At 36.5% G+C, this 24,921-nt stretch overlaps 1 protein-coding gene across 1 annotated transcript; it reads right to left on the reverse strand.

Annotated features, from left to right (window-relative positions):
* Nucleotides 1–7,004: 7,004 nt before the first annotated feature.
* LOC145769314 (uncharacterized) lies at nucleotides 7,005–11,347 on the reverse strand. Its single transcript, XM_082580910.1, has 4 exons — nucleotides 9,908–11,347; nucleotides 9,530–9,583; nucleotides 9,015–9,093; nucleotides 7,005–8,554 (listed from the first exon to the last, which is right to left on the reverse strand). The coding sequence occupies exons 1-4, from the start codon at nucleotides 11,005–11,007 to the stop codon at nucleotides 8,429–8,431; spliced, it is 1,359 nt and encodes a 452-aa protein (XP_082437036.1). The 5' UTR covers nucleotides 11,008–11,347; the 3' UTR covers nucleotides 7,005–8,428.
* Nucleotides 11,348–24,921: the final 13,574 nt, after the last annotated feature.

Consider the following 24,921-nt stretch of genomic DNA (forward strand, 5'->3'; position numbering starts at 1 on the left):
TATTGAAGAAGTATTATTTTGCAAGCTTTACTGTACAATTTGTGGCCTTTTTTAAGTGTTTTTTCAATCTTTTTGGTGTAAATTGTCTCATATCTTGACTTCGTCTGCAGACATTGAATCAATATAAAAATAACGGATTTTGCTGTATGGAAAGGAGCATTATCGGGCAGTAAAGCATGAGAACGTAACATGTTATTTTAGAAAAAATAGCTTGCTGTATCTAACAGTTAACAGCATTTTACAAAACGTAACAAATCGGGTCGCATCTTTACGTAGGCTATCCATAAGCAACCAACCCTTCTGTAGCAAGCAAATGATTTCATCGTATTACGTACAACTTCGACCGAGAGAAGAAATGACGCGAGTGTAATACTATAGTGTATGCCCTGGGTTCGATTCCAGGTCGGTTCATACCAAAGACTTTAAAAATGGTACCTATTGTGTTCTTTCTTGCATAACGCAGTGAGGGTAAATCGGGTAATAATCTGGTGACATGTCACCCTCTTCCAATCTGCCTTGAGCCCAGGGGCGCCGGAACGATTTTTGACTGGAGGGGCAAGATTACGAAAAAAGGGCACTTTTGTTTACTAAATGGCCAATTTTGTTTCAAGTTTTAAGATAAGATATAGCGATAATGCTAATCTATCAGCTCACTATTTATTGAGTAATGATAGCCCTGCCCATTGAAGATCCGCCCCCCCTGCTTCCGGCGCCCCTGCTTGAGCCAGCATGGAAGCAGTACGGCTCATAAAATCACATGGAACCCTGTCAAGTAACCCATGTTGATGCGCAATCTGCTCCAAGTGGAGATAGCGAATGATTATAGTGTATGTGGAGTTGGATCAAAAAAACTCGACACTGAAATAGTTTGGTCAAACTTTTCTTCTGGATCCACGAAAATCTGCTTTATTCAGACACTACTGCCCTGTTTGGGAACAAACTTACACAAACCTTTGAAAAGGGTTTAGCAGACACAAGTCGAATACTAAGTAAAAAGCAACTTATAGCCTACTTCGAATAATTTATTTTTTATAGCATTAATTTAAATTATTTATTCGCATGAAAGGTTCGCCACCAAATAGGTGTTTTTTTTTTCTGTAATCAAGTTTAACTAAGTATAGTAGAAACTGAGATGGCATAGTAAATAATAAATTATACGTGTCAATGCGAGGCTCAGGCTACACTTTGCATTTATTTTATTTTGTCGTGTAAAGCGTACAGGTGTTGTTTTATTAAAGACTACTACTCAAAATTTTGCAGTATGTATATATTTATATTTCAACTCCCATATTAATCGCAATGTAGCAAGGCAGCAATTTCCTCGCATTTTGCACATAGCAACTACAAATGTCAAGACTTGTGCGGTTAGGTGCTGCAATACTTTGCAAATCTGGTTGACAATGCTACTTGAAATGTAATTTCAAAAAACGGATGCAGAGTCAGAGATCGGCATATCACACCGTTGACTGAACAATTCAGGAAATAATAAAAGTGCAAGGCTCTACGGAAGCCGTTCAAAATGACAAGCCAGCACAGGTAGTGCGGGTTGAGTTACTAAATTATTGGTAAATTGACAAGTCATTGTGTGATAAGGGGAAACGCTGTGGTGACCGCGCTTTCGATTGCAACGCTGTGTGAAGTAAATGAAAGATGATCATGTATTGCTTTGTCTTGTGTACTTCATTCATGTAGTGGCCACGATAAAATGTGCTATTCATACACAAATCCAACATGTACAAACGTTTGGTACGGTGTTAGGTTGATAGAAGAACTGAAAGTGATACAGTGTCTATACAATTTCTGGAAATCTCTGTAGAAAACCTCTGACACAGACAGTGGACCCTAAAATGCTGCATTCTACGCAACAATTCACTTGATGGAAAACCATATGATGTTAAATATCTTCTCGGAAAGGTATCACCGTTTTTCCATTGTGCACAGTGATGTCTTTTTTAACGTGGAAAAAACTTCAGTAAACAAATTGAGTCAGTTGAACAACAATTATTTGGAAATGTTTCTAAACCTAATAAAACGAAGCCAATTATTAAAGTTTGGAAAATGTATTTTTCTTCTACCCAAAAAACGAAAAACATTGATAACTTTAACGTTAGTAAATCTTCAAACATAGCCTACTTTTCCTGCTGATTTACATACTGACTTTTCAAGTGGCGGAAAAAGGAAACTAACAGCGATCATTTCTCAGGCAACAACTCAGTACTTAACAAAGTCAGGTTTATTAGATGGGATAGTGTCCGAAAACGAGTAGTTAAAAATTTGACATCTTGCACACTTTCTCTGCTGTTAGAATTATCTATTAACGTATCTGCACTTTGCACCTTTGAAACCCATCAGATCGTGCATGCATACAAATCAACGTGCCCTTGTGGCATACTTTATTAACAGTAGCCTACTTGAATGCCACTAAACATTTTTCAATCTCATCGTTTATTAACAAAGGGAATCTTAATTGAAAAACAATTTGTAATGCTGTTGGAATGGTTTGCTTATTTTTTGAAGCAAGTTAAATTATGAGAAGAAATATGTGAACAACGATTTGAGCTATCGGACATTAAGCTTCAAAGACGACATCTTAAAGATTTAAATATTGTGATACACTACCAAAAGTACTTTTTTTTCGGTTTATTTAGATTACGGTTTCCCACCTAACTTTTGATTGCAAGTTTTGTGAAATTGCATGCCCGTGCAAATATTTGGAATTTAGCAAACCAAATTCCGCCAAGATCGCCTGAAAATAATTATTGCAAATTGTGGTACTTGTGTTAATAGCACCACAAAATAAACAAAGGTTCAGCACTCAGCAGTCTTAAAGAAACGGCATACTATCACATTTTATATGTTTTGGAAAAAACTTGAAGGAGCTTTTTTGTGATTGAGGTTATTTATCTGTTTACCAAACGTCCTCTTTTAACATCAGAAACTCAGAATTTTAGCATGGATGTTGTACAACTGGACCGTTGCCATACCACATAACGACAATTCACAAAGGCGTGGCTATTAGCGTGCAATCCAACAAGTTTAATTCAACCAAATGTTCTTAACTGTGGGTTCAAACCTGTATATGTCCCTAATCCATGTATTGTCACTGGAATAAGTTCCCTCTATATGTTGGGAGCTTTTCACAACATAGCATCTAGCGCAGGGGTTCCCAGCCTTTTTACACCTTGGCCCCCTTTAAAAATTTTGAAAAATCAATGGCCCCTATTTTTTTCAACCTTTTAAAAAAATTAAGAAACGTCGTCAACGGAATTAAAGACCAGTCCATGAAGATTTGGGCAAAATGTACTAGTGTTTTTATTAAATTTTAATTTATTTCTTTTGTTATATAGTGTTGGAGTGGACTTAGAGATGATAAATTAAAAAATTATTAGCTTTCAAATTTTTCCATGGCTCCCTTGAAAAAGGCTTATGGCCCCCAGGTTGGGAACCCTTGATCTAGACCAGTGGTTCTCAACCTTTTTTCTTTCGTGGCCCATTTTTCTCTGCATAAAAGTTCCATGGCCCATTAAGTTTTTGTGTAAGTAAAAACTACAAAATAGGTTTATAAACAAAAAGCAGCAGAACATATATCAAAACAGATTATTTATTAAACCGACCAATAGTGAAATGCTTGCTCCTGAACATTATTCACCAACATGTCAATTTTTGGAAGGGTTGAAGATAGCGCACAACACATACTGCCTTCCACTTCAACTTGGAATGTTGCTGGAATCCCCCTGTAGAATGCAAGCGCTGACGCTTCACACTATCTTCTTTTCGTCTTTATCCTTGTAATTTAGATGAAAATTTTCCAAGTGAAATTATACTTTTGATGGCCTCAATGAATGATGACTGAGAACTTTATAACATAATACACATTAAATAATAGGAGATGTTCTACTGTTCAAATGTTCAAATAATATGTTAATACACATTGTCCTTTTTCTTCTCTGTTATCAAAAATTGAAGTAAATCCATACTGAATGTAATTTTTATCAAACTTGAAGCCTCAAATATTGTCAATTCCTCCCCAAACTAATCCACAAAATAAAATGCTGCACGTACTAAAAAGCGGATCTGCAAAAATTCAAGTAGGCTGCCGCTTTTAAAGATGGCTTAATTGTAACCACAAACTAGTTTATTACATCAAAACGTGTTGTAAAAACTGAGTTGATATAAAACTTTGTGTTGCAATAAAAAAAATAATGATTGCCACTTTGTAGTTGAAAGCAGCAGCATCATTCATTGTTACTAAACAAACACACAAGTGTAAAATTAACTATACATACTGTCAAAAATGAAACAAAATGTTTCAATAAATCTCTCAGTTTTTTAAATAAGTCTGTGGCCCACCTCAAAACACCTCTATGGCCCACCAGGGAGCCATGGCCCACTGGTTGAGAACCGCTGATCTAGACTCTCTAGAGTAAAGTTTTACTTACAAAAATGCTTTTTAAAACTTGAATACACAAAATGCTGCCTGGTAAAGCGTTGTGGTTCTTTTGTCATGTGTGGTTATAACGTTATTCACATAGGTTTCTTGTGTGTGTGCTTGAAAAATGTTTTTATCCATAAAATAAATTTGAAAACTTTTGTTGCGCACTTCTGATGAGCCAGTTTCAATAACAAACGTTTGTAGGGACTGTTTTAAAACCTATACCAGGTGAGACAATAGCTTAGGTAAGTCGTCGATCTAACCTTTGAATACACAAACTCGCCTTGCCAGACTCAGAGCTGCTTTGTGCTTCAACAGGGCATTTAGGTTCAATTTTTGGAATCAAGTCGAGAATCTAGAGTAAACAAACTGAATTCGAACCGACTTGACATTGTAAGGTTTTGTCCTTATAACAATGTTTCTTAAATACGCACAAAATGACGACTCTTTTCAAAGCCACTGGAGTGTTTCACACTTGGTTAAATTCCTTTTTAGAAGCAAATTATTTCGAAATAATGATGTAATTTTTATTTAGGTCTTTCTACTGAGTTTAAATAAGTAAAGACGAATTCGGAAACGAAGCGTTTGTTATTGTTTGATAAATATTTCATTACTAATTAACAACTGTTCTTTTTTCTTTTAGGTGACAGAAGTTCATACCTGTAGTCAAAACAGCTTTTCCTAAAATTGGTTGTTTTCGCATCATACCTGGGTAGCGTATTATCAGAATCAGAGACAGTCAAACTGTCTAAAATTAATTGCTTTTCACAAAAACTACTAAACTTTACAACAAATGTTAAAATTATTAATAGTATGCGAACTTCAGAAACTACCGACATGTTATACGTTCAACTTCTAGTGGCTCTGTACTTTATATTCTTAGTTTGAAAATGTTTTATTATATAGTTGTTTGAAGTCATATGATTGGTGTAGTCCACAGCGCAGCTGTTAAAAACAAACATATTTCGTTTCGAATGAAGTGTTTTGTTGAATATTTTGTTTCGTTTCAAAGCAGACGCGATTTCGCTACTCCATAAGCTTGGAACACTAACATGCACGTGAATCTTCGAACGTAAAAAGTTGATCGCTTATCTAGAATGTAAAACGAGTGATCTTCGCACATTGTAAAATAATGTTTTCTGATAATGAAATTGATTTCGCACTGTCTTTTATAAAGTAAAATATCTCTTTTTTGTCTTTAATTCTACCTTGAATCCGACACACCAAGTTGACAATGTTGCAGCGGTGTTATATATTCTGTTTCGTTTCAAATTCGCTTTTGTGCTGCATTTTTACGCTTTATAAGAATTCTATTTCATAGCATGTTTATTAATACGATTATATTTTATAACACAGTTGTATTTTGTACTTTTACGCTATAGTATGTATCTTGGATTGAAATATACGAAAGGTCTTGCATTCACACCATCGCATGTGTAAAGATATTTTATTTGACCATCAAGGAAGTTATTTATCATTTTTTACCAAGTAAGAAAGCGATGTTTTCATAAGTTGAGTCTATCGCTGAGTTCTTGCTACACTCGACTGCCGAGAAACACATTTTCATAAGTTGTTGCTACGAGCTGACGACTCTCGTTTAAAACGAGCCAACACAGACATATTTTGTATTTTCTTTATTATGTGAATAAAAGCATTCACAAAAGCTTATTTATAGCTAATAGCAGGTTGTAAATGAGTTTTTAAAACAATGAGTAGGCTACATCTAAGTTTGTTTTTACGAAAGCAATTTTTTTCCTTTTTTTACGAAAGCAAACCTCCCAAAATTAAGTGTAATTCTCGAGTGTCAGGTCGAGTTCAAAATCAAAGTAACATTTGGACTTGTTTGAACATACTCGTTATTTGCTTGCACTTACCGACCGCTGTTCTAAGAAAACGTTTACTCTCAAAAAAATCTACCAATACTCGATTTTGTTTGTTGTAGTCGTAACATTTTTAGCTACAAGTAGCTTTTTGAAGCTTTGAAGGCCATGTTTTGCGTTACGGAACAGAAGGTATAAAATTAGCCTCATTAATCAACAGAAAGTGGTGAAAAATTATTTATTAGACTCCTTGATTTTGTGGTTTCATTTAGCAGAAACGCAATGTGCGACACAGGTTGAAACTGCGTGATTTCGTGTCCTTTTCTACCTAAGTTGTAAATGTTGAGTCATTACAACAAGGTACTTCATGTTTTTTTGGAAAGGTTCATTTATTATTTATAGCATTAAAAATACGGGTTGGAAAACTGTCAAAAAGGATGCACGTTCACATTACACCTATAAACAAGCACATTTGTATACAGTCACAGCTTCAGAATCGTGTTAAATACAATGGCTATTTAGCAACTTAAACAAAAGCTTCTTAGCGTATCAGCAGTGATATTACCAGCCGCGCGTAGCATGCAGTTAAAGAGATTTACGCAAAAATAGAAACAAGTAAAAGATGCGCAGTGACTCACATCACAAGAATATTTTCACACAAATTATGCTTTATCACATGGCCTAACTGTATAAGCTCGAAAAAATTTAAAAGTTTTTTTTATCGAATTTTGACTAATTTTTTGTGGTTGCAATTTAAATTTTGTGAAAGCTATCAAAGATCATTGGCAGCACCAACGAAAACATTTCAAATAATTTTTTTATCCTGATTATTTTTTTATTTACAATATTGCAAGGTTGGGCAAATTTTTTTTTTTTTTTGATAAGTGACAAAGGTGGAGCTTTAGATAGCAAGTATTGTCAATCATCAATTTGGATTGACAGGCATTTTCTTTAGCTTTAAAAAAATCGCGGCACTCCTGGGTCAACCGCAAAAACGTAAAAAAAAACATATGAACGATAAGTTCATTGACATATACAATAGATTGTTTGGTGTCAGTCACATTTTAATTTTCAAAAATATGTAAAAATGAAAATGTATTATATTTTTTGGTCCTTTACCCTATCAACGTATAATAGTTTGGTCAGATTATGTCTATATCTTTTTTCTAACAGGTTGCAGAAATAAAAAAATGTCATTTGGTTTTTATCAAATTTGTATGATCAAGCTTTTTAGTCTATCACTTTACAGTCATAAACATAACTATTAGAAGTAAGCTGAAATGAAATAATCAAATACTTTTGAAAGTGGCTATTTTACCACAAAATCTCCACACAAGCGAACATCTTTTTGGTGGAATTCGCGCATGCGCGAAAGTTCTGCGTTTAAAATTTTACAACTTTTGTGGTAACTATAGCCACTGCCAATACGTTTACGTATTTTTGGTAAGAGTTATAAAAATTGATGTTATTTAAGCCAAATACCATCTAACGTTGAGCAATACCATTAAATAAAATTTCTATTTAACCACAAAGTCTGCGAATTAGACCAGGCTAAAAGTTCTAGTTTAAAACCTTAGTCGGAGCTCACTATGTGAAAGTTACGCATTAAAAAACAAAAATGCAACATGTTGCATTAGAAGACAGTGTATTAATTAATGTAGGCTACATCTAAGATGTTAAAATCGTGTTATAGTAATTTTCTATTAATGGCACAAGTCATGTTGGCAATATCATTGCTTTAAGTCCAAACTTTTTCACAGGTATCTGTATACCTTTGTGCAAACGTCCGATTCCTTCATCTTGGCCCACGCTTTGGAAAAACTGTTCACAAATTCATTTCTTACATTCAAGAAACTGTACAGAACCGCACAACACAAACAAGCATGGCCAATAAAAAATAATGAAGCAGCACGGATGCACAATAAGGCACTTCGCAATGGAAGGCAAGTATGTTTGAAACTCATAGGTTTCATCGTATTGGAAAGCACAAAATGGCTTGTTGCGTATTATATTGAAACGGCGCTCTATCTTACACTTAATAAAAGATCATGGTGTTTTTTTTTTTGCGCGGAGAGTAACTTGCGGTCTTTTGTGCAGGGGCGAGCGGTCTTCTCTTCTCATGGCGCTTTTGCTGGAAACACATGGCATTGACTTCGATAATGGCCAACGGGCTTCTTTAGTACAGGGTGTTGGATGGTGGCGCCCGAGAGTGCGCGGGAGTGACTGCAAGTTGTTCGTACTTGAATTTGTAATCATCCCGTTCTTTCGAAAGGTTGTAGTTTTCGTTCCTTAACTGATTTATCTGCAAAAAAAGTATTTTTTGTTGTCTTGCTTTCTAAACCGACTTATAAACAAACTTATGCTAACTTCGATCCCTAGTCGGGCTTCGGTATCACAATTTAATGAGCTACTGACTACCCAGTCAACAAAAGTCGCCATTTTGACATCGTTTCAATATCAAATCGATGTTGAACGACCCAGAAGACATCGTTTCAATATCAAATCGATGTTGAACGACCCAGAAGACATCGTTTCAATATCAAATCGATGTTGAACGACCCAGAAGACATCGTTTCAATATCAAATCGATGTTGAACGACCCAGAAGACATCGTTTCAATATCAAATCGATGTTGAACGACCCAGAGAAATACGAAATTAAGTTATGCTACAAACAACTAGAATCCACTGCAGCCTATATTCAGAAATTTGACGTTTTTCAACTTTTAATCGTTGATCTTTGGACGGTTAATTTTTTATTACCTGATCAGTAAGTTTTTTATTTTCCATTTCTAGTTCGTTTCTTTGCATGACCCTTTTGGTTCTGCAGCTTTGGGCGTATCTGAAATTAGAATTCAAAAATTCAGCACGTATAAAAAATTTTCTTTTCCGTGGCCATGTGCAGCGTCTTGGAACGGTTTGTACAGTGGATGTAGCGTTATATACATACCGTTATTAACATTTACAGTTTTAATTCTGACTTTTACAGAAAAACGAAGACCGCATAACCAGGATGCATTTAAACCCGTTCATCAACATTGCTATAAACATACGATCTTAGGCGTACAAAGACCAGAATATTTGTTAAATATAAAAAGAGCTCAAAGTACAGAATCGTCATTTAAGAATTAGCAAATGTTTCGAATGCATTTCAACACCAGGGCATCAGCTCACCGATTTAATATCATACAATTTTGAAACTCCAGCCATCGTTTTAATAGATTGATATTTTCCATTTTAAACGTTGATACGCAGAAAATCAGTCTTAAAACACTTACCCTCGATTTTTGAGTGTTCGTCTTCTTTGCTTTAGCGTTTGTACTTGCGTTTTGCTACAAATAACAACAATTGATTAATTTTTATCAATTTTTCTTTAGTTGGAAACAACTTTTCTTGTTTAATTATGTATATTTTGTCTAGTGAACAAAGTATGTTAAAACCACAGATGTTACTAAGTTTTATATGTCAACGGTACAATAAAAGTGAAATCTCTACCAAACCTTTATTATTAAAAATAATGTTAATTTGTTTAATTGGTTAAATTTACAGATACTTTACTTGCTCAAAAGTCAAAACCGAACATTACACAAAACCGAACTGTTTATCGTTAGATTTTCAACGAATTAATCAGTTGTTTGCAAATCGTCCGTAATCACCTTAATCCACGAAGAGTTCTGTTGAGCTGTCTCACTGACATATCAATGAGTTCTTTATCAGACATTCCCTCAACTTCGTCTCCAGGCAAGGGCGTGTGTTTTCCGCTCCCTCGAACTTTCGGTTTGAGGTCTGCGCAAATTGGGCCATTTTTTGGGAAATGGGTGGCACCATTTTTCGAACGGAGGACTTTGTATTCGGAAAGAACTTGATTGCTACCGTTTTGTCCACACACGCCGCGTTGCTGTTGCCCTGCGAGGGTGGTGCCAGGGTAATTATCAAGGTATGAAGATAATTCGTTGCTTTGCACCGGATCGGCTTCTTGCAATATATTTGGGTAAGCTCCGAGTGCAGATTGATACTGAGGATTTGAGGCAAGGTAAAGAGGGGGCGGGTTGCAATTTTCAGACCCAAAGTTGTTGGTATGTTTTCCTTGATATAATGCCATTGGCTCTGATGGAATGTAGGATGAAGGATGTGTTAAAGACATTTCTTCCAATGAGGGATGGAAAGTGTCTATAGTTTGACCAAAACTGCACGGCTGTGTTATAGCAACTTGGGGACGTAAGTGTGTTGACTTATAGCTGTTGTAATCTTCTTCGCCCGACGACAAATTGTCGGAGTCTCCAGTTGAACCATAAGGTGAAAATTGTCTTGTGTTCTGCTGTGTGTAAGAGGTGTGAAGTGAACCGTGTCGAAGATCTGTAATATTTGGTTTTGTGTCGACAGGACTTGGAACAGAAAAGCTCTGAGAAGTAGGCAAACAACTGCTTGAATAGTTGGAGACTGGTGAAAGATTTCTGGCGTCTTGCGTCGAAGTGTTGTTATAGTACCTAGACATCTCCGTTCCATACTCTGCAGAATCTCCGTAGCTTTTTTGCTGCAACCCATTTGTGTAAACGGATTGCTGTGCGATTGGAGGAGCACTGGCGACAACATTTGGAAGTAAATTAGGGTAGGTCCCATTGATTAGGTCATCAGAAGTACGCGTGATGCTGTTGCTGTTGATAGTGCTTCCCGTGGAATTGAAGATTTCATCGTTCGCACCAGAATCCATTGCCATTTCATCAGAACTGAGACCCAATTCGTAACTGTAGACCATTTCAAATACTTTTTAAAATTCGTGAAAATATTTTGCTTCACAAGTGATGTTCTAAATACGACAACTGATGAACTACTTCGCAATAAATGACACTTTTAAAAACCTGAAATACGTGAAATCATTAGTATCTTTCACCAATACCACGCATTAGTAACCTATACTGATTTATCTATATGCAATATCACATTTAGAGCAATTGTATGTACCATTATTTTACTTTAGCGCTGCCACGTTCTTGCGAAACGTGTTTTGACTAATTATTAACCCATCTGGCTTGCATTGCTCTTGTTTAACTAAGTGAAATCTTGACTATACTGCATATTGACGACTGACTTTAGTAGCTAAAGCTTGACAATCAAATATTATCACAATACTTGACTTAAAGAGCTATTTGCGATCGACAGCCAGCGACTAGTCCTTGAGTTTGCTCGTTTTGTAGAATATTAATAACCAATCGCCGCTTGCAGTAGGCTACATCGACCTTGCCGATTACCCAAACTTCAAATATCATTTAATAAATGAAAACGTTTATTTTCATATCGACAACAGGATCCTTTTGTATGAAAGTAACACAACTTTCATGGTCACTGTTCAACCGACTGGGTTCACAGCTGACTACTGTTCTACACAACGCAGAGCAACCGTTTATATCTAGCTGAGCTCCTTTCGGATTTCTCTAAATCAGAAGCGAGATCGAAGAAAGTAGAAAAAAGGCTAGTTCTTCACGCAGAAAGAATCAACATCTATTTCCATTTTCTATTTTCTTTTTCAAGATTCCTTGATGAAATGGGTGGCTGTAGCTAGATATTATTTGACATAATATTTACACTTTGTGCTACCAAAGTCAAGTTCAGACAACAAGCTTGTATTTCTTTGTACTTTGCTGTCGCCTGTCGTCTTTTGTTGGCTCATCGTTCACTGGGTTGATGCTTTAAAAATAATAAACTTAGTGGCATTACACTACATGAAGTTTCTGTCTAAAATTCACTAAATCCCACAACGTGTTCTCTTTCTGAACGCAATCGATTAGCAACTAAAAAGATTGGAACATCTTGGCTAGTTCTCTGCTTTGTGCTTTCTATGAACGGACTTTGTGCTTTATCGTGTTCTGACAAATAAATCATAGATTTTACTAAATAGTTTGTTTGCTTGCCAAAGAAGTGGTAATCTTACAAATTGAATTATTATATGCTGCATATTGGATGACGCATTCTGATAAATTTTATTTGCAAGTTAATTTCAGATGCCCTATTGTAAGTTCTTTTGATTAGAAATGCTTTGCAAATGTTGGAAATGATCAGTTTATCGAATGGCAATTTATTTGAAAGACAATTTATCGAAAGTGGATTTTGTTCCACTATTTATAAACGATATTTTATCGAACTGACTACTATGAGAGGGAAATTAACAATTAGCTTCGTATTGATGACATTTATACACGAAATGCCGTTTCGATTGAAGTCCTTGCTTCAATAAATTCTTTTTTATAAGCCATCACTCAATAAACTGCGGTAGTTCCTCAACGTTAAGTTTTAAACTGTTTAATATCAGAGAGTTTCTTTTGGTTGAATTGTGAACAGAAACGTATCACACGATATAAATATTTCAAGTGCTGTTAGACTTTTTGATGCACAAATTTTCCTTCCTGATTGAAACGACAAGCCTAACTTGCCATGCTGTATGATAACACATGAAGTTTAATCACATGTTAAGTTACACCTTATTTATCAAATCGTCTGTCCATGCTTGGCTGCCGAATGAAGTTTGAAGCTTCTGGCTTCAATATATAGCTGGCCGTTAGTTGTTGACAAACAGCTGAAATGTTGATAAACTGTCTCACTGCAAGAAAAACAATCATTTTCCATCCTACTTGCTTCTTAGAACATATAAAAATTAGTGTGCAATTCATAACCTTTAACTGCAGATTACTGCCCTAGACTTCATTGCGCAAACCACGAAATTTATGGCTCGTTTAGCTTGATTACTGCTGCTTGTGCTCACGGTACAAGTAAAACTTTGAACCCAGAGGCTAATGAGTTTTGCAACTTTTACATTGCTTTCTCGGCTTGTACCGTCAGTTTCACACAAAATGACAGTGATTTGATTTGGATAGAGTTGATTCAGCTTCATTTTTTGCACGATCAACTTTGATCGGGATTGAAAGTATTCATTTGATCATAATTTCACACTTACTTGCCAAAAGTATAAATGCTATTCTCAATTTACCATTGCACCTGCTGTAAGCATCAGCCAACATTCAGTTCAAAGATAGTAATTGCTTTTAATTGGTCTAAACTGCTTTCTATATACGGTTATTGTTTGTCTCAAGCATACAGTAGTTGGAAAACAAGGTGACATCATAATTGCTGCTGACAATACTGAGCTTTTTTATTCGTTTTTCCTTCTACGTTGAATTCCTCGTAAACAGCGACACAGATTTGTCCAAAATTTTGTCATAGGGCAGGACTTTCTCATTATCACTGATTGAGTCATACATACCGCCCTTGACTTGCATGCTTGCAAAGCGATCAAAAACAAAACATCTCACGTCCTTCAGCGGCATATGCAGCAATCTCTACATCAAACATGTAAATTTCTGTGATGGCTGTTTAATGCGGCAATACAAGTGCATTGTGCAATGCCAATTTCGATAACCTCACGTGTACTCACAATTTCCTTTCTAAGAAAAACGCTGCTTGGATTTATGCTGTTCATAACTGCATCGTTGTCTGCCAAATCAATATTTTCTAAACTGCCCTGTTTCAACTAACCTCAGTGTAGTTTCAGAAGCAACTCAAAAACACTTTTCAAAAAAAGATTTAAACTGTAATTAAGAAAAAAAAATGATTCAGAAATTTGACGCAACGTAGCATTGAACGTATGAAGAGTAACACACGTTTTGCCGGGGGCTGATTGAGAAAACTTTTTTCACCAATACATAACCTACATCAAGGATATCGTCGTTGCGTACGGTTTGTTTAACTTTTACTATGTTTGCTCAGTTATTCATTATGTTCCCTAAAGTGGAATTCATTTAAGAGATTATAGCTTGATTGTTGTTTGCTGATAAGGTGTTAACTATAGGTGTTTTCAAAAGTTTTTAACAAATTTTTCAAACTATATTACATTTGGCTGTTCGAGCTTAAAAGAAAGAGTGCTCGTTGATAAAACACATCTCAAATTTCAAAAATTGGCAATTAATCTTTTAATATGAAGGCTGTGAAAAATACAATGAACTCACTTGTACTTAGGCTTTCAATTTCCTGTCGTAAATCAAGTTTTCCAAAATAATCGCACTCTTTAGTGTTGAAACACGAATTTTAAACGCTTTGATTTTTCTCTGCTGCAATTACAGCATTTTTAATCTTTAGATTTTTGTCCACACGAAATTGCGATTTCACGCTAACGACTCTCAAGTAGCTGTCATAATGCTGTTCGCTAACTTGACAAAGCGATAGGATGAAAACAACAGCCATGTGGTTTGCCAATTCCCTATGGATTTTCATCTTGTTTGTGCCAATACCTTAATTCTTCCCAAAGCATATACTTTTTCGTTTTTTTATTGTTAGCTTTTCAAGCTTTGTAGCATAAAATATATCACGATAGGAAGACGTAAACAAAGACGTATATGACAGTTTAGCTCATACATAAGGAACCGACAAAACTACTCTATAAAATAAAATAACGCAGTATATTAAGTAGGTTAAGCATTAAAGTCTAAATGTAATCAAAAATGTTGCTGATAACGTTGGGCTATCCGCAAAATGTGATTTACGTATGAACTTGGCATTGATTCATGTTCACGGACAGATCTTTGTGATTGTGTATGATAAGCCGACTTAAATATACCTTCTTGCATTTCTGAAGCGTTTGAGCAAACTACAAAAATTTTAAAAATAGAAAAAGATTGAGGCAGTTTAGCTAAATTAAGAACCAAAGAACAAATATTGCACACCAAATATTGCACGAAGTCCATTGGACTCACACAATTAAACTAACTAATTGCGCTTTATCGTCGTCTACCGGCGTTTTGTATCTTGCTTTTTTCTTCGACTCCAAGCTACAATGCTTTGTTTTGATTTCGTTTGAATATGTTTTTGAAGAAACCGCCTACACACAAGCGTAGCTTTTTTTTAATAAATTGTACAAGTTTTCGAACTTGGCGGATTTTATTTAGCCTGCATGTTACCATGCTTTTGCTATCACTTGTCAAACAGCAACATTTCCAGAAAGATATTAGTACAGATAGTAGTACTGCTATTTTGTATTCATCAAATGCTGGCACTTGCACAACAATCTAACCTCTTAGTGTAATTTATTAATAATTGTTTTCGTTATAGTAATAGCATCTTCAGCTAGCATATGTAAAAAGGCTACAATACAAAAACACTAACTACATTGTTTTGTTGAGCAGACTTTCATCTTTTGTTCAAAATTCCTTTTGTGTTCGCCAAAAACAGTTTAAATTCACCAATTAAGTTTCACATTGAAGAAGTTGGTGTTTCATGTGGTAGCCTATCCTTTATTTGCAATTGTTTCATTACCATATTCAAAACAAAATTTACTTTCCACAATTGAGCGACGGTATATTAACAGAATAAATGTTATACGGTAGGTGTTTTTAATATATCAGTTAAAAAGATGACAAAATTTAGTTAGTTTTCAATTTGCGTTATCGTTCTTAAGGGAGTGATGGTAAATAAAGATAACACAACCAACAAGTCTTCCCAGGTAGCCTATCCTACACAGAAAAGTTATGTCAAACACATTTTTTTTCTTTTAGTTACACAACAATTGAGCACACTTTGTTCAGTACGGTATGTAGCCTATGTTTTACTTGGTCAATCTAAGGATTGTGTGATAAAAATATCAACTTCAAGAATTCTACTTTGGTCTAAACATCTCAAGCATGATTAGAAGATTGTTTTAGTAGGCCTAATACGTTGAAAATCTTGGTGTGTTTGTGTTATTGGAGTGGTTGCTCTAGATTTTAGAGCATCAATCACTTGTATTTTGGAGTCAAGCAGCTTTTACAAATGTAACCATAACCAATCAGCAGGCGCGGATTTATGGGGGGGGGGGGGGGGCAGGCGGCCCGGGCCCCCCCCGAAATTTTGTGAAAAATTGTATGTTTCCGTATCAAATGGTTTGATATGCTTCTAAACAGCTGATATTAGTCCCTCGGCATCACAATTGATGAAAATGGTTGTTTTAATGTCTATTTTCTACCATATCGGATATGTCGTAGTATCATTGTTCATATCTGTTTAGCTTTTTCTTTATTTTTAATTGATTTTCAAATTTTCTGGCCCCCCCCCCGAAAAAAACTCTTAGATTCGCGCCTGCCAAACAGTGTACAGATTTAAGTACTGTACAATGATTTATCGCCAACTAAGTGCAAACAAAAGATCACTAACGATGAAGTACTCTCCAAATTCAATTCAAGCCCAATGCTCTTACAAACAGTCAAAAGAAGAAAATTGAAGTATTTCGGACACACAATAAGGCAAAATTCATTACAAAGATCATTAATAGAAGGGAAGATAAACGGTAAAAGAAATAAAGGCAGACCAAGAATGATTTGGACAACAAACATCACAAAATGGACAAAATTAACGTATGAATGTGCAGTACGCACAGCTCATGGTCGAGAACAATGGCGCATTGTATCCAACCCTCCATACGAGGAAGGAACAAAATGATGAAGTGCTTTATCGCCTACTACCGGTTTATGAACAACTCGTAGAGCAGCCAACACCAACTCTGTTTTTGAAATTGCTTGTGAGTTAGGGCTTTACCCTCGGACTGACAAAGCCTTGATAGGTTTCTTGATAGTTTCGTATTCTTATAGAGGCTTTTGACGCAAGGCCAGTTATCGAGATTGACAAAGTGAAGTTTCCGATTGTTGAATTGTTATTGCCGGGGAATTATTCCATCCATTAGGTGCCGCTAAATGCGTTGCTCAAGCGCACACCCAGAGACTCGAACCGGCCCTGCTTGATCTTGAAGCTTCTTCGTTCACGAAGTCACACGCCGCTAACCAACTGAGCTATCAGGGCAGACTTAGACCTACGTAATTGAGCGTAATTGCGTACAGTTTCAGCCACAGCCAATCTAAGTAAGGGCTTGTATTCGGCTCTCAACAATAGAAAAATACTTAGTAAAGTAAACAACATTTGTTTAGATTCTTAAACTAGTTGACCAGTCTGTTTACGAAAGGAGTTTCCCAGGTCAACATAACTGCGATAAAATGACAATTATTGACGTAGCCTACATCTTGCAAGCAGTCATCACTATTTGAAAATGTTCTAAGTGCACCATGCGAAAGTGATAGGAACGATTCTATAGGCCCTATACCGTAATCTTAAAGAATAGGCTATTATTCAACTTTGCATTATTAGAAATCAACTTAATATTGTTTTTTTTTTTTTAAAACAAAAAAAAACTTAATATTAATCTAGGTTAGGTTACTTTAAGTCAAGCTACTTTTAAGGCCAAGCTACAGTAGGCGACCGAATCGTCGTGTTTCGAGGTCACTTATGATTAATTCAGATTAACAAGTTTGACTTTTTCAGTAACACGTTAGACACACAGCCTTAATTTCAAGCAACAAGCAACTGTTTTGGAAGCACATTGCTTCTAGCCTAATACTTGACACTTATAGCCTCTTATGGATAAGGTGTAGTTTGATTCGGAATTTGGTTTAGTAACTTTGCATTTTAGTTAAGAAAACAATGAAAATTGTCTCCACGATTTTTGATCAAACGGCAGTGGCGTAGCTAGGGGGGAGGGAGGACCGCCCCGAGCGGCACGTCTGGAGGCGGCACTTTCAGACTACGATTTTTGATTATAATCTGATAAAAAAACGCATTTCATTTTCACATGCTTTTTCTTAAAGGGGCGGAAAAATCTGAATCCGCCCCGGGTGGCACATTCCCTAGCGCGCTTCTGCCCAGCAGCAGTGATGTACGCGCATACAAAAAATATTGACGCCGCCAGCGTAAACGCAAACGTTCGAAAAACCATACGCCGTATGCGTCAACGTAACTTGTAAAAAATTTGGCGGCATCAGCGCCAGCGCATACACTAGCGTAAACTCATTTTGTTTGCTAGGTGCCAAACATTCACACGGTATAAACCATTCGAAACAAACAAGTTTTATTTTGAATTTCCACGAAGAAACACAAGCATCTGAAAGTGTTCATCTGACATTTTGCTGCGTTTTAGTCAGTGCCGGATTAAGGGGGGGGGCGGACTGGGCTGAAGCCCAGGGCCCCCGCTTTTGGGGGCCCCCACCTCAAAGAAAAAATCTATTAACTTTTTTAGTTGCACAGCTGGAGAATTCTGCTTTAATTCGTATCTCAAACAACAAACAGGGGCTCGGCCATAGGTGCTGCGGTGCTGCAGCACCCCTGCCCCGCTCCAGTTATTCAATTTTTTTTTTATAACAAAAAGCATATTTATTTGCTACTTTCTTATCCAGAAATGGTACAGATTTTTTTTTGAAAAAAAATTTCAATTATAAAAACACGGCTTGCGCTGTTTTTCATTTCGCCGTCGCGTCAGTTGGTAGGCTAGGCAGCTGCAGTGGCGTAGCCAAGGAGGGTTTTTGGGGGTTTCAATCCCCCCTTTGGCAAGCGTGTGACGTCACGATATTGAAAATGATGCTGGTCTTTTTATGTCTCTAAAACAAAGTTTGCCTAATTTTAAACGAAACTGCATTAAAAGAACGAGTTTTGCCAATACCACACATTCAAATATCTCAGCCAGGAATTAGCAACAAGAAAACATAAAGACTTAGCTTTATTTCCAAAAAATGCCAAAGAAAACATGATCTTATCCTTTTTCTATGCCACCGGACAGCACCATTTTACAGGAATATTCATACCCTCATTTTTGTTGAAAATGCTCTCAGAATGCACCAAATTCAAAGTAACTTTTCAAAATTTTCTGAGGAGGCCCCCCAGACCCCCCGCCGCTGGTTGTCCTCTTAGGCGAACACGCTGTCAAAAAAAACCTTTCTAAATTCCTGGCTACGCCACTCGGCAGCGGGGTAGGCTTTATCAGATGTGCCAGTAGCCAATGATAGACCTAGCCTCCCTTCGCCTGCAGCAATGTCTTCGTTGCTCTGCGAATATATTTGTGTATAATGGTCTCCAACTGCAGTGGAGAAAGATCTTTTTCAAAATTGAAGAGAATCAAAAACGAAGTTCGAAATTCTTCGAGGCAAGAGCGAGTTTCAAATCTTACGCTTCTAAGCACTGAACACGATATTTTGGATTCATTGAATCTTGAAGAATATTGATGAGCGAGTTTGTCACGAGAAAAGAAAAAAAGCGTCAATTTTGGGTTGATATGAACAATTTTCTAGGGCAGCAAACAAAATGACTACCGGTACCGCGTACTAGTTTGCAATTTCATTTTTAATTAATGGCCTATAGCCTACTCCTATGAATATGATTCTGTTTTTATCGTGTGAAGCTGACAAACAATTCACAGTTTATACATAAAGTTGCGGCCAAAAACAAACGTTTAGTTTTCTTGTGAAACGATTAAGCATACTTTGATCCCGTGCTTTGATCGCTCTGTATCTCAACAGTTTTGTGTTTAAGTATTCGACACCATTCACACCAAGCACTAAAAGTTTATTGTCATTGCTATATTGGCTTTTCAACCAGAAAACGAATCTTTTCCGAAGAAATACTGTTGAAAATTAATCAGGTTTTTCTTCACAATTTTCTTGGGGCAAAATTGTTTTGAACAGTAGCCTAAAGTACCTATTGCACAAAATGAACATGTTATCGTACAGCATATCAATAATCGCTTATAAGCAATTTGTATTGAAAGTGTTGCCACTAAAAATTGTTGAGAAAGGACCGAGTTCACTTTGAACAGTGGTAACCTATCTCACAAACGGATACGTTTGTTGATCTGCTCTAAAATGATTGGTTTTGCTTTCAAAAAGACAACTAGAGAACAGTGGCATACCTAGAGAATAGTGGCGTCGCTCGGGTAAGTTTGTGAGTCTGCGCCCCTCTAATAAAGTCAGCATTAGCCTAAACGAATTATGTCATTTTGTTGTTCTAAAAATGATGTTCCTGTTTAATCGCTTTTTTTCGATTCCAATCGCAGCAAAAGCACAGTACCAACTACACAATACACACAACTCGGGTTTGGAGGCGGAGCCCCCAGCTGCTGAGAAATGCTTTTAGCGTCATTGATCGATTACCTTTTTAGCGAAAAATGTCACTTGATAAGGGTCCCACTTTTAGCTCAGCCCAGGGCCCCATAAACCCTTAATCCGGCCCTGGTTTTAGTTCCAATATGTCTTTGCCCATTGAAAACATTCTTTCAACTTATTCAAAATTTGGAAAGTTTGATAAAACAAAATGCAAACAACAGCTAAGACATTAAAACGTGTGCGTTGACCTAATGCGCTAAAAAACCGCGAAAACTTTACGACGTAGCCTCAAGCGACAACTATCCAAAAAAATGTGGCAGCAAGCGTTAGCGCAAACAAAAAGTCTACGGCGTAGAATTTGCGGTGTGTACGTAGGCTACATCTCTGCCCAGCAGGAATGCTTATAAGTGTGCACTACTTAAAACATTTGCGTATTGGGGGAAGGTGACCGTAATTGTGCAATTTTAAACATTTCAATCAAAAACTGAATCGTGATAAAAGTTAGCAAACAAACGGTTTGATGTGGTTAGCATTTACCAACAAAAAGCACTACAAAAATCAAGTTTTGCAAATAAACTGATAGGTGCTTTGGACATTTTAAAACTGTGACTAAAGTTGCACAACTAGACTACTGTACAGTAGTCAGCAATGCGTCTACATACAAAAACGTCGCAGTACGGTATAGCAGATGTTTTGTTTGTTGATAGTTTACATAGATAATAAGCAAGGAAAGAATGAATTCAAGCTTAGCCTAGCCTACTTGACAAATCAGCAAATCTTATATGCAGTAGCTTATTGGCACACATACACCACAGGATCTTTTATGCATTCTTTATGAGCCCAATTTTGTATGGCCCTGCTGAGTTTGAAGCACTTTCAGAATTACAGTAAGGCCTAAGAGCAACTTTCTCACCTACATTTGATCCATGTCTCCAATCCCAAATACCCTTCAGAACACACCATGCCCGCATTCTTACCCCTCATGTCACTTAGCCTACATTTAAATAAGAATAAGATAATTTCAATTTTAAAACATAAGTAATGATGTAACGTTAGGCTCCATATGTTATAGTCGGCAGCAGTGGCAGAGTGGTTCGCGCGTTGGGCTCGCAGTCGAGAGCCTGCATGTTCGACTCCAGCCACCCGCACTTGCTGTTGTTTCTCTGGGCAAGAAACTTTACGATAATTGCCTCTACCCAGTGATCGATTTCGAGTAATGGGTAGTACCAAATTTAAGTCATAAGTAGAGTAGACAACCGGAAACAGACATTGCAGTCGGCTGCAGCGTGGGTCAGGTGTACGTCGGAAGGCTTACAACCGATGCATAACGCTCAAGTCCGCTTTCCCGCAATGCAGGATAAAGATAATAAAACAAAACAAACATTGAATCAAAAATAAGAAACCTATTTTTATGCAGTTTTAGCCTCATGTTTTATTTCCGAGTAGCCCAAGTGTCTTTGCCGAGACACAGCCGCGTGCTCTGAAGCGGTGTCGAAACCACGTCCTTTCTAACGTTGTGCAGACGTTCTCACCACTTGGCTACACAGCCGACAACCAAAACAAAAAGCGAAATCACTTTTCACAACATATCAGGGATTTGAAAAAATGCATTTTATAACTTCAGTTCAATTTGTTTTTATTTTGGGCCATCACAACGACAGACAATGTAGACTACGTCAAACATAGCAAAGGTTTAAAAAAAACTTAAAACGTTTCTATTTTGTCGCTTCTACTTTTTTTTTTGAACTCTGTCATGTGTTGTTTTTAGCTGTGACAGTCTAAAATTAAAATAAAACTGAATTGATTTTTATGCTATTTGCAGAATGGTTAGCAAAAATTGATCATCAAACCTCACCAACAAAAGTTGACTCATTGAAAAAAAGTTGTAATCCTTAAAGCTGAAGTTGAAATCAAAAACAAATAAAGTTGGTCTGACTGCAACGATTGGTTACAAAAAGATCAGTAAAATAAGCAGTCGAAAAAGTCCCCAGTTTTAACTACTTTATCTTTTATCTTGTCATGCTAAGCAACCTGCAGACAGTAATTATTTATCAATGGGAGTAAGATTTTTTCCGCTTTTGCTCGACCTCTTTCCGTAATGAAAATATCCGCTCCAATCCAAATTCCGAAGGATTGCAAAGAAAGAAGATCTGACAAAAATTTGCTTACATCATACAAGTTTAATTTTGATTGTTTGTTTTGCTTACAGCCCTAGCTTTGAGGTGTTATCTACTTTTTGATGTGGGTTTTGACTAGAAATGGGCTTGGAAAAAAGTATCTAGTCTGTAATGATTGATTAATTGATTGAATCTTTATCCTCGGACTGGGAAAGCTTCTTGCAGAGCTTAATCCTGGCAGCTTCGCATACCGGTACTTGTAGAGACTTTGAATCACTGACGCAGGCCCGGTCACCGAGATTGACAGAGTGAAGTTTCCGATTGTTAAAGTCTTGTTGGCGGGGAATTATTCCATCCATTAGATGCCGCTGAATGGAGAGCAGTCCTTAATGTGCGTTGCTCAAACGCACCCCCCGAGAGTCAAACCAGCGCCGCTATTGATCTTGAAGTTTCTTTGTTCCAGAAGTGACGCGCTAACTAATTGAGCTATTGAGCCGGACGTACAGACAAGTACATTGCAAGTTGCAACTAAGATTAGTACAGGGTCACTGGGTGTCATACCGTACTTTCAATCTTTTTTTCAGTCGTGATCATGTGTAGTACCGTAATTTGTATAATTCTTGCATAGTCCCAAGCTTCACTTGAGCAATATCTTACTGTTACCCGAAATGTCGCCAAATTTAATTATCACAGCAAATTCAGTATGAAACAGTTGTGTTTTTATAAGTTCTTGGCCTACTGTACAACTTACTGGAACAATAACATTTTTAAAGTTTTCTTATGGTAGCCTAATTTGGGGTACACTTATCTTAAGCATGTATATATCTTAAACACTTAACCACAGTAAACAACATCCCTGAATAATACGGCAACCTGTTTAATAGTATTGTCAAATTATGATTTGTTCTTAAGAGTTGTGTTGAATAAGTAGAAGGTTTGATAAATATAAATGTTTATTTCCTCTTGTTTTTTGAAACTGGGTTAACAAAATTAATTGCTTTTCTTGTGTTGTCTAAATATGCGAGTATGTTACCGTATTAAGTTAGTACGGTAGTTATTGGTATGGTTTATCGAAGCTGGTATACAAATCCCCCCCCTGGTAACTCATGACAAAGACAGGAATCAACCAAACATATAGGGTGAAACTACTTTACCTTTGCTTTACTGTTCACACACTTCAATCCACATGTTTTGGTCAATTCCTCTTTGTCATGAGTTGCCAAAGGAGGGGGGGACTTGTATACCAGATCCAGTTTATCACCACTGCAGCATATTCAGACTTGTTCAATGTTTGTAAACTTTTTAAATTAATTTATTTACAAACTAATCACAATACGGTATGTATTGAGAATGTACCGTAGTAAAACACCTATGCTTTTTACATATCTACAGTATTTGTTTTTATCTCACAACAAGCTATTGTCACTCAGTCATAAGCATGCGTTATTCTGATAATGTTGATATCTTTTTATAAGAAATTAAGCAACTATTTGGAAACCTGAATAACTTGGGGTCTGCCAGCTTATATCAGAGCGTCAAGGAAGAAGTCTTTGTGTCTTACTTTATACAATGTAGATACAGATACAACCTATTCCGTCCCCTGAACAATTTGCACCTCGATTTCATACCCTAAAATCGGGGTACGAAATAAGTTGAATCCTTCAACATTTCTAACCCTGATGTGATTGTATAACACAAACAATAATATTGTTGAGACTTGAGAGAATACCGGTATAATTTCCAGCGCATTGTAGCGCGCATCTAGAAAATGTTAATACTGTATCTCTTAGCTTCCGTTTAAGCAGAAAAGCTTTGGATTTTTAATTTTTTATGTTGCTTCAACGATTGATGACTTTGAATCAGTGTAATAACGGTGAATTCTTCGCTAAGAATGGATGGGAGTACCTACTTCTACACTAATCAGTGCAATTTAGTTCAAGTCTTACATCACAATGTCTGGCTTTGATCTCCGAGTAATATTGATAAGGCAAGGCTGGTTAGAAAATTAAATTATACGAGTAGGCTAAGTTTTGGTATTACAGTAGAAAGAAAAGGCCCAGGGAAAATTTTTTAAGTGAGAATGAATACGATGAACTTACTTGCTCTCCATCACTTTCGCTCACATGGTCTGATGAAAGCCTTTTAGAGTGAAGAATTATCAACATAAAGGGATTAAGCATGACGATCGAAGTTAAATCTGGTGTCCACCGTGAGACTTAATTTGTCCGCCGAGATAGCTGCTCAGACTAGACACATTAGTCCGCTGTCAACAAAATGGAATTTTGACCTATTTTATCCCCTGAAAAAATCGAGAGAAATTTTGAAATGTTTGCGGCAACTCCAATCAGCGACTTCGACTCTGTTTTTTTCTCTCCATCTTTTCAGGGTACGAAATGTTCAGGAGACGAAATAGGTTGCACCCGTAGATATTAACGACTTGATACTGATCTAGATATTTTGTGTCTTAGTATTTCATTTTAAAAGTGTCTCTTCAAAATATAATTACCTTTTCTCAATTAGACTAAACGGATATGTTGTTTTCACAAAGAACATGTGGCATACATAGTATGTAAAATGTTTTGTTGCAGCCATGTATTTTTTCACAACTTAGTTGAT

Source organism: Aplidium turbinatum, chromosome 4 (assembly GCF_918807975.1).
Source record: "Aplidium turbinatum chromosome 4, kaAplTurb1.1, whole genome shotgun sequence".
Taxonomy (NCBI): Eukaryota; Metazoa; Chordata; class Ascidiacea; order Aplousobranchia; family Polyclinidae; genus Aplidium; species Aplidium turbinatum.

What these genes read in the sequence shown, in the direction of transcription:
- LOC145769314 (XM_082580910.1), bottom strand. Translation starts at nt 11,007, where the DNA reads ATGGTCTACAGTTACGAATTGGGTCTCAGTTCTGATGAAATGGCAATG. An exon ending in AGAACTCTTCGTGGATTAAG is followed by an intron (nt 9,584 to 9,907) that starts GTGATTACGGAC and finishes TGTTATTTGTAG; the next exon opens with CAAAACGCAAGTACAAACGC. An exon ending in CGAACACTCAAAAATCGAGG is followed by an intron (nt 9,094 to 9,529) that starts GTAAGTGTTTTA and finishes TTCTAATTTCAG; the next exon opens with ATACGCCCAAAGCTGCAGAA.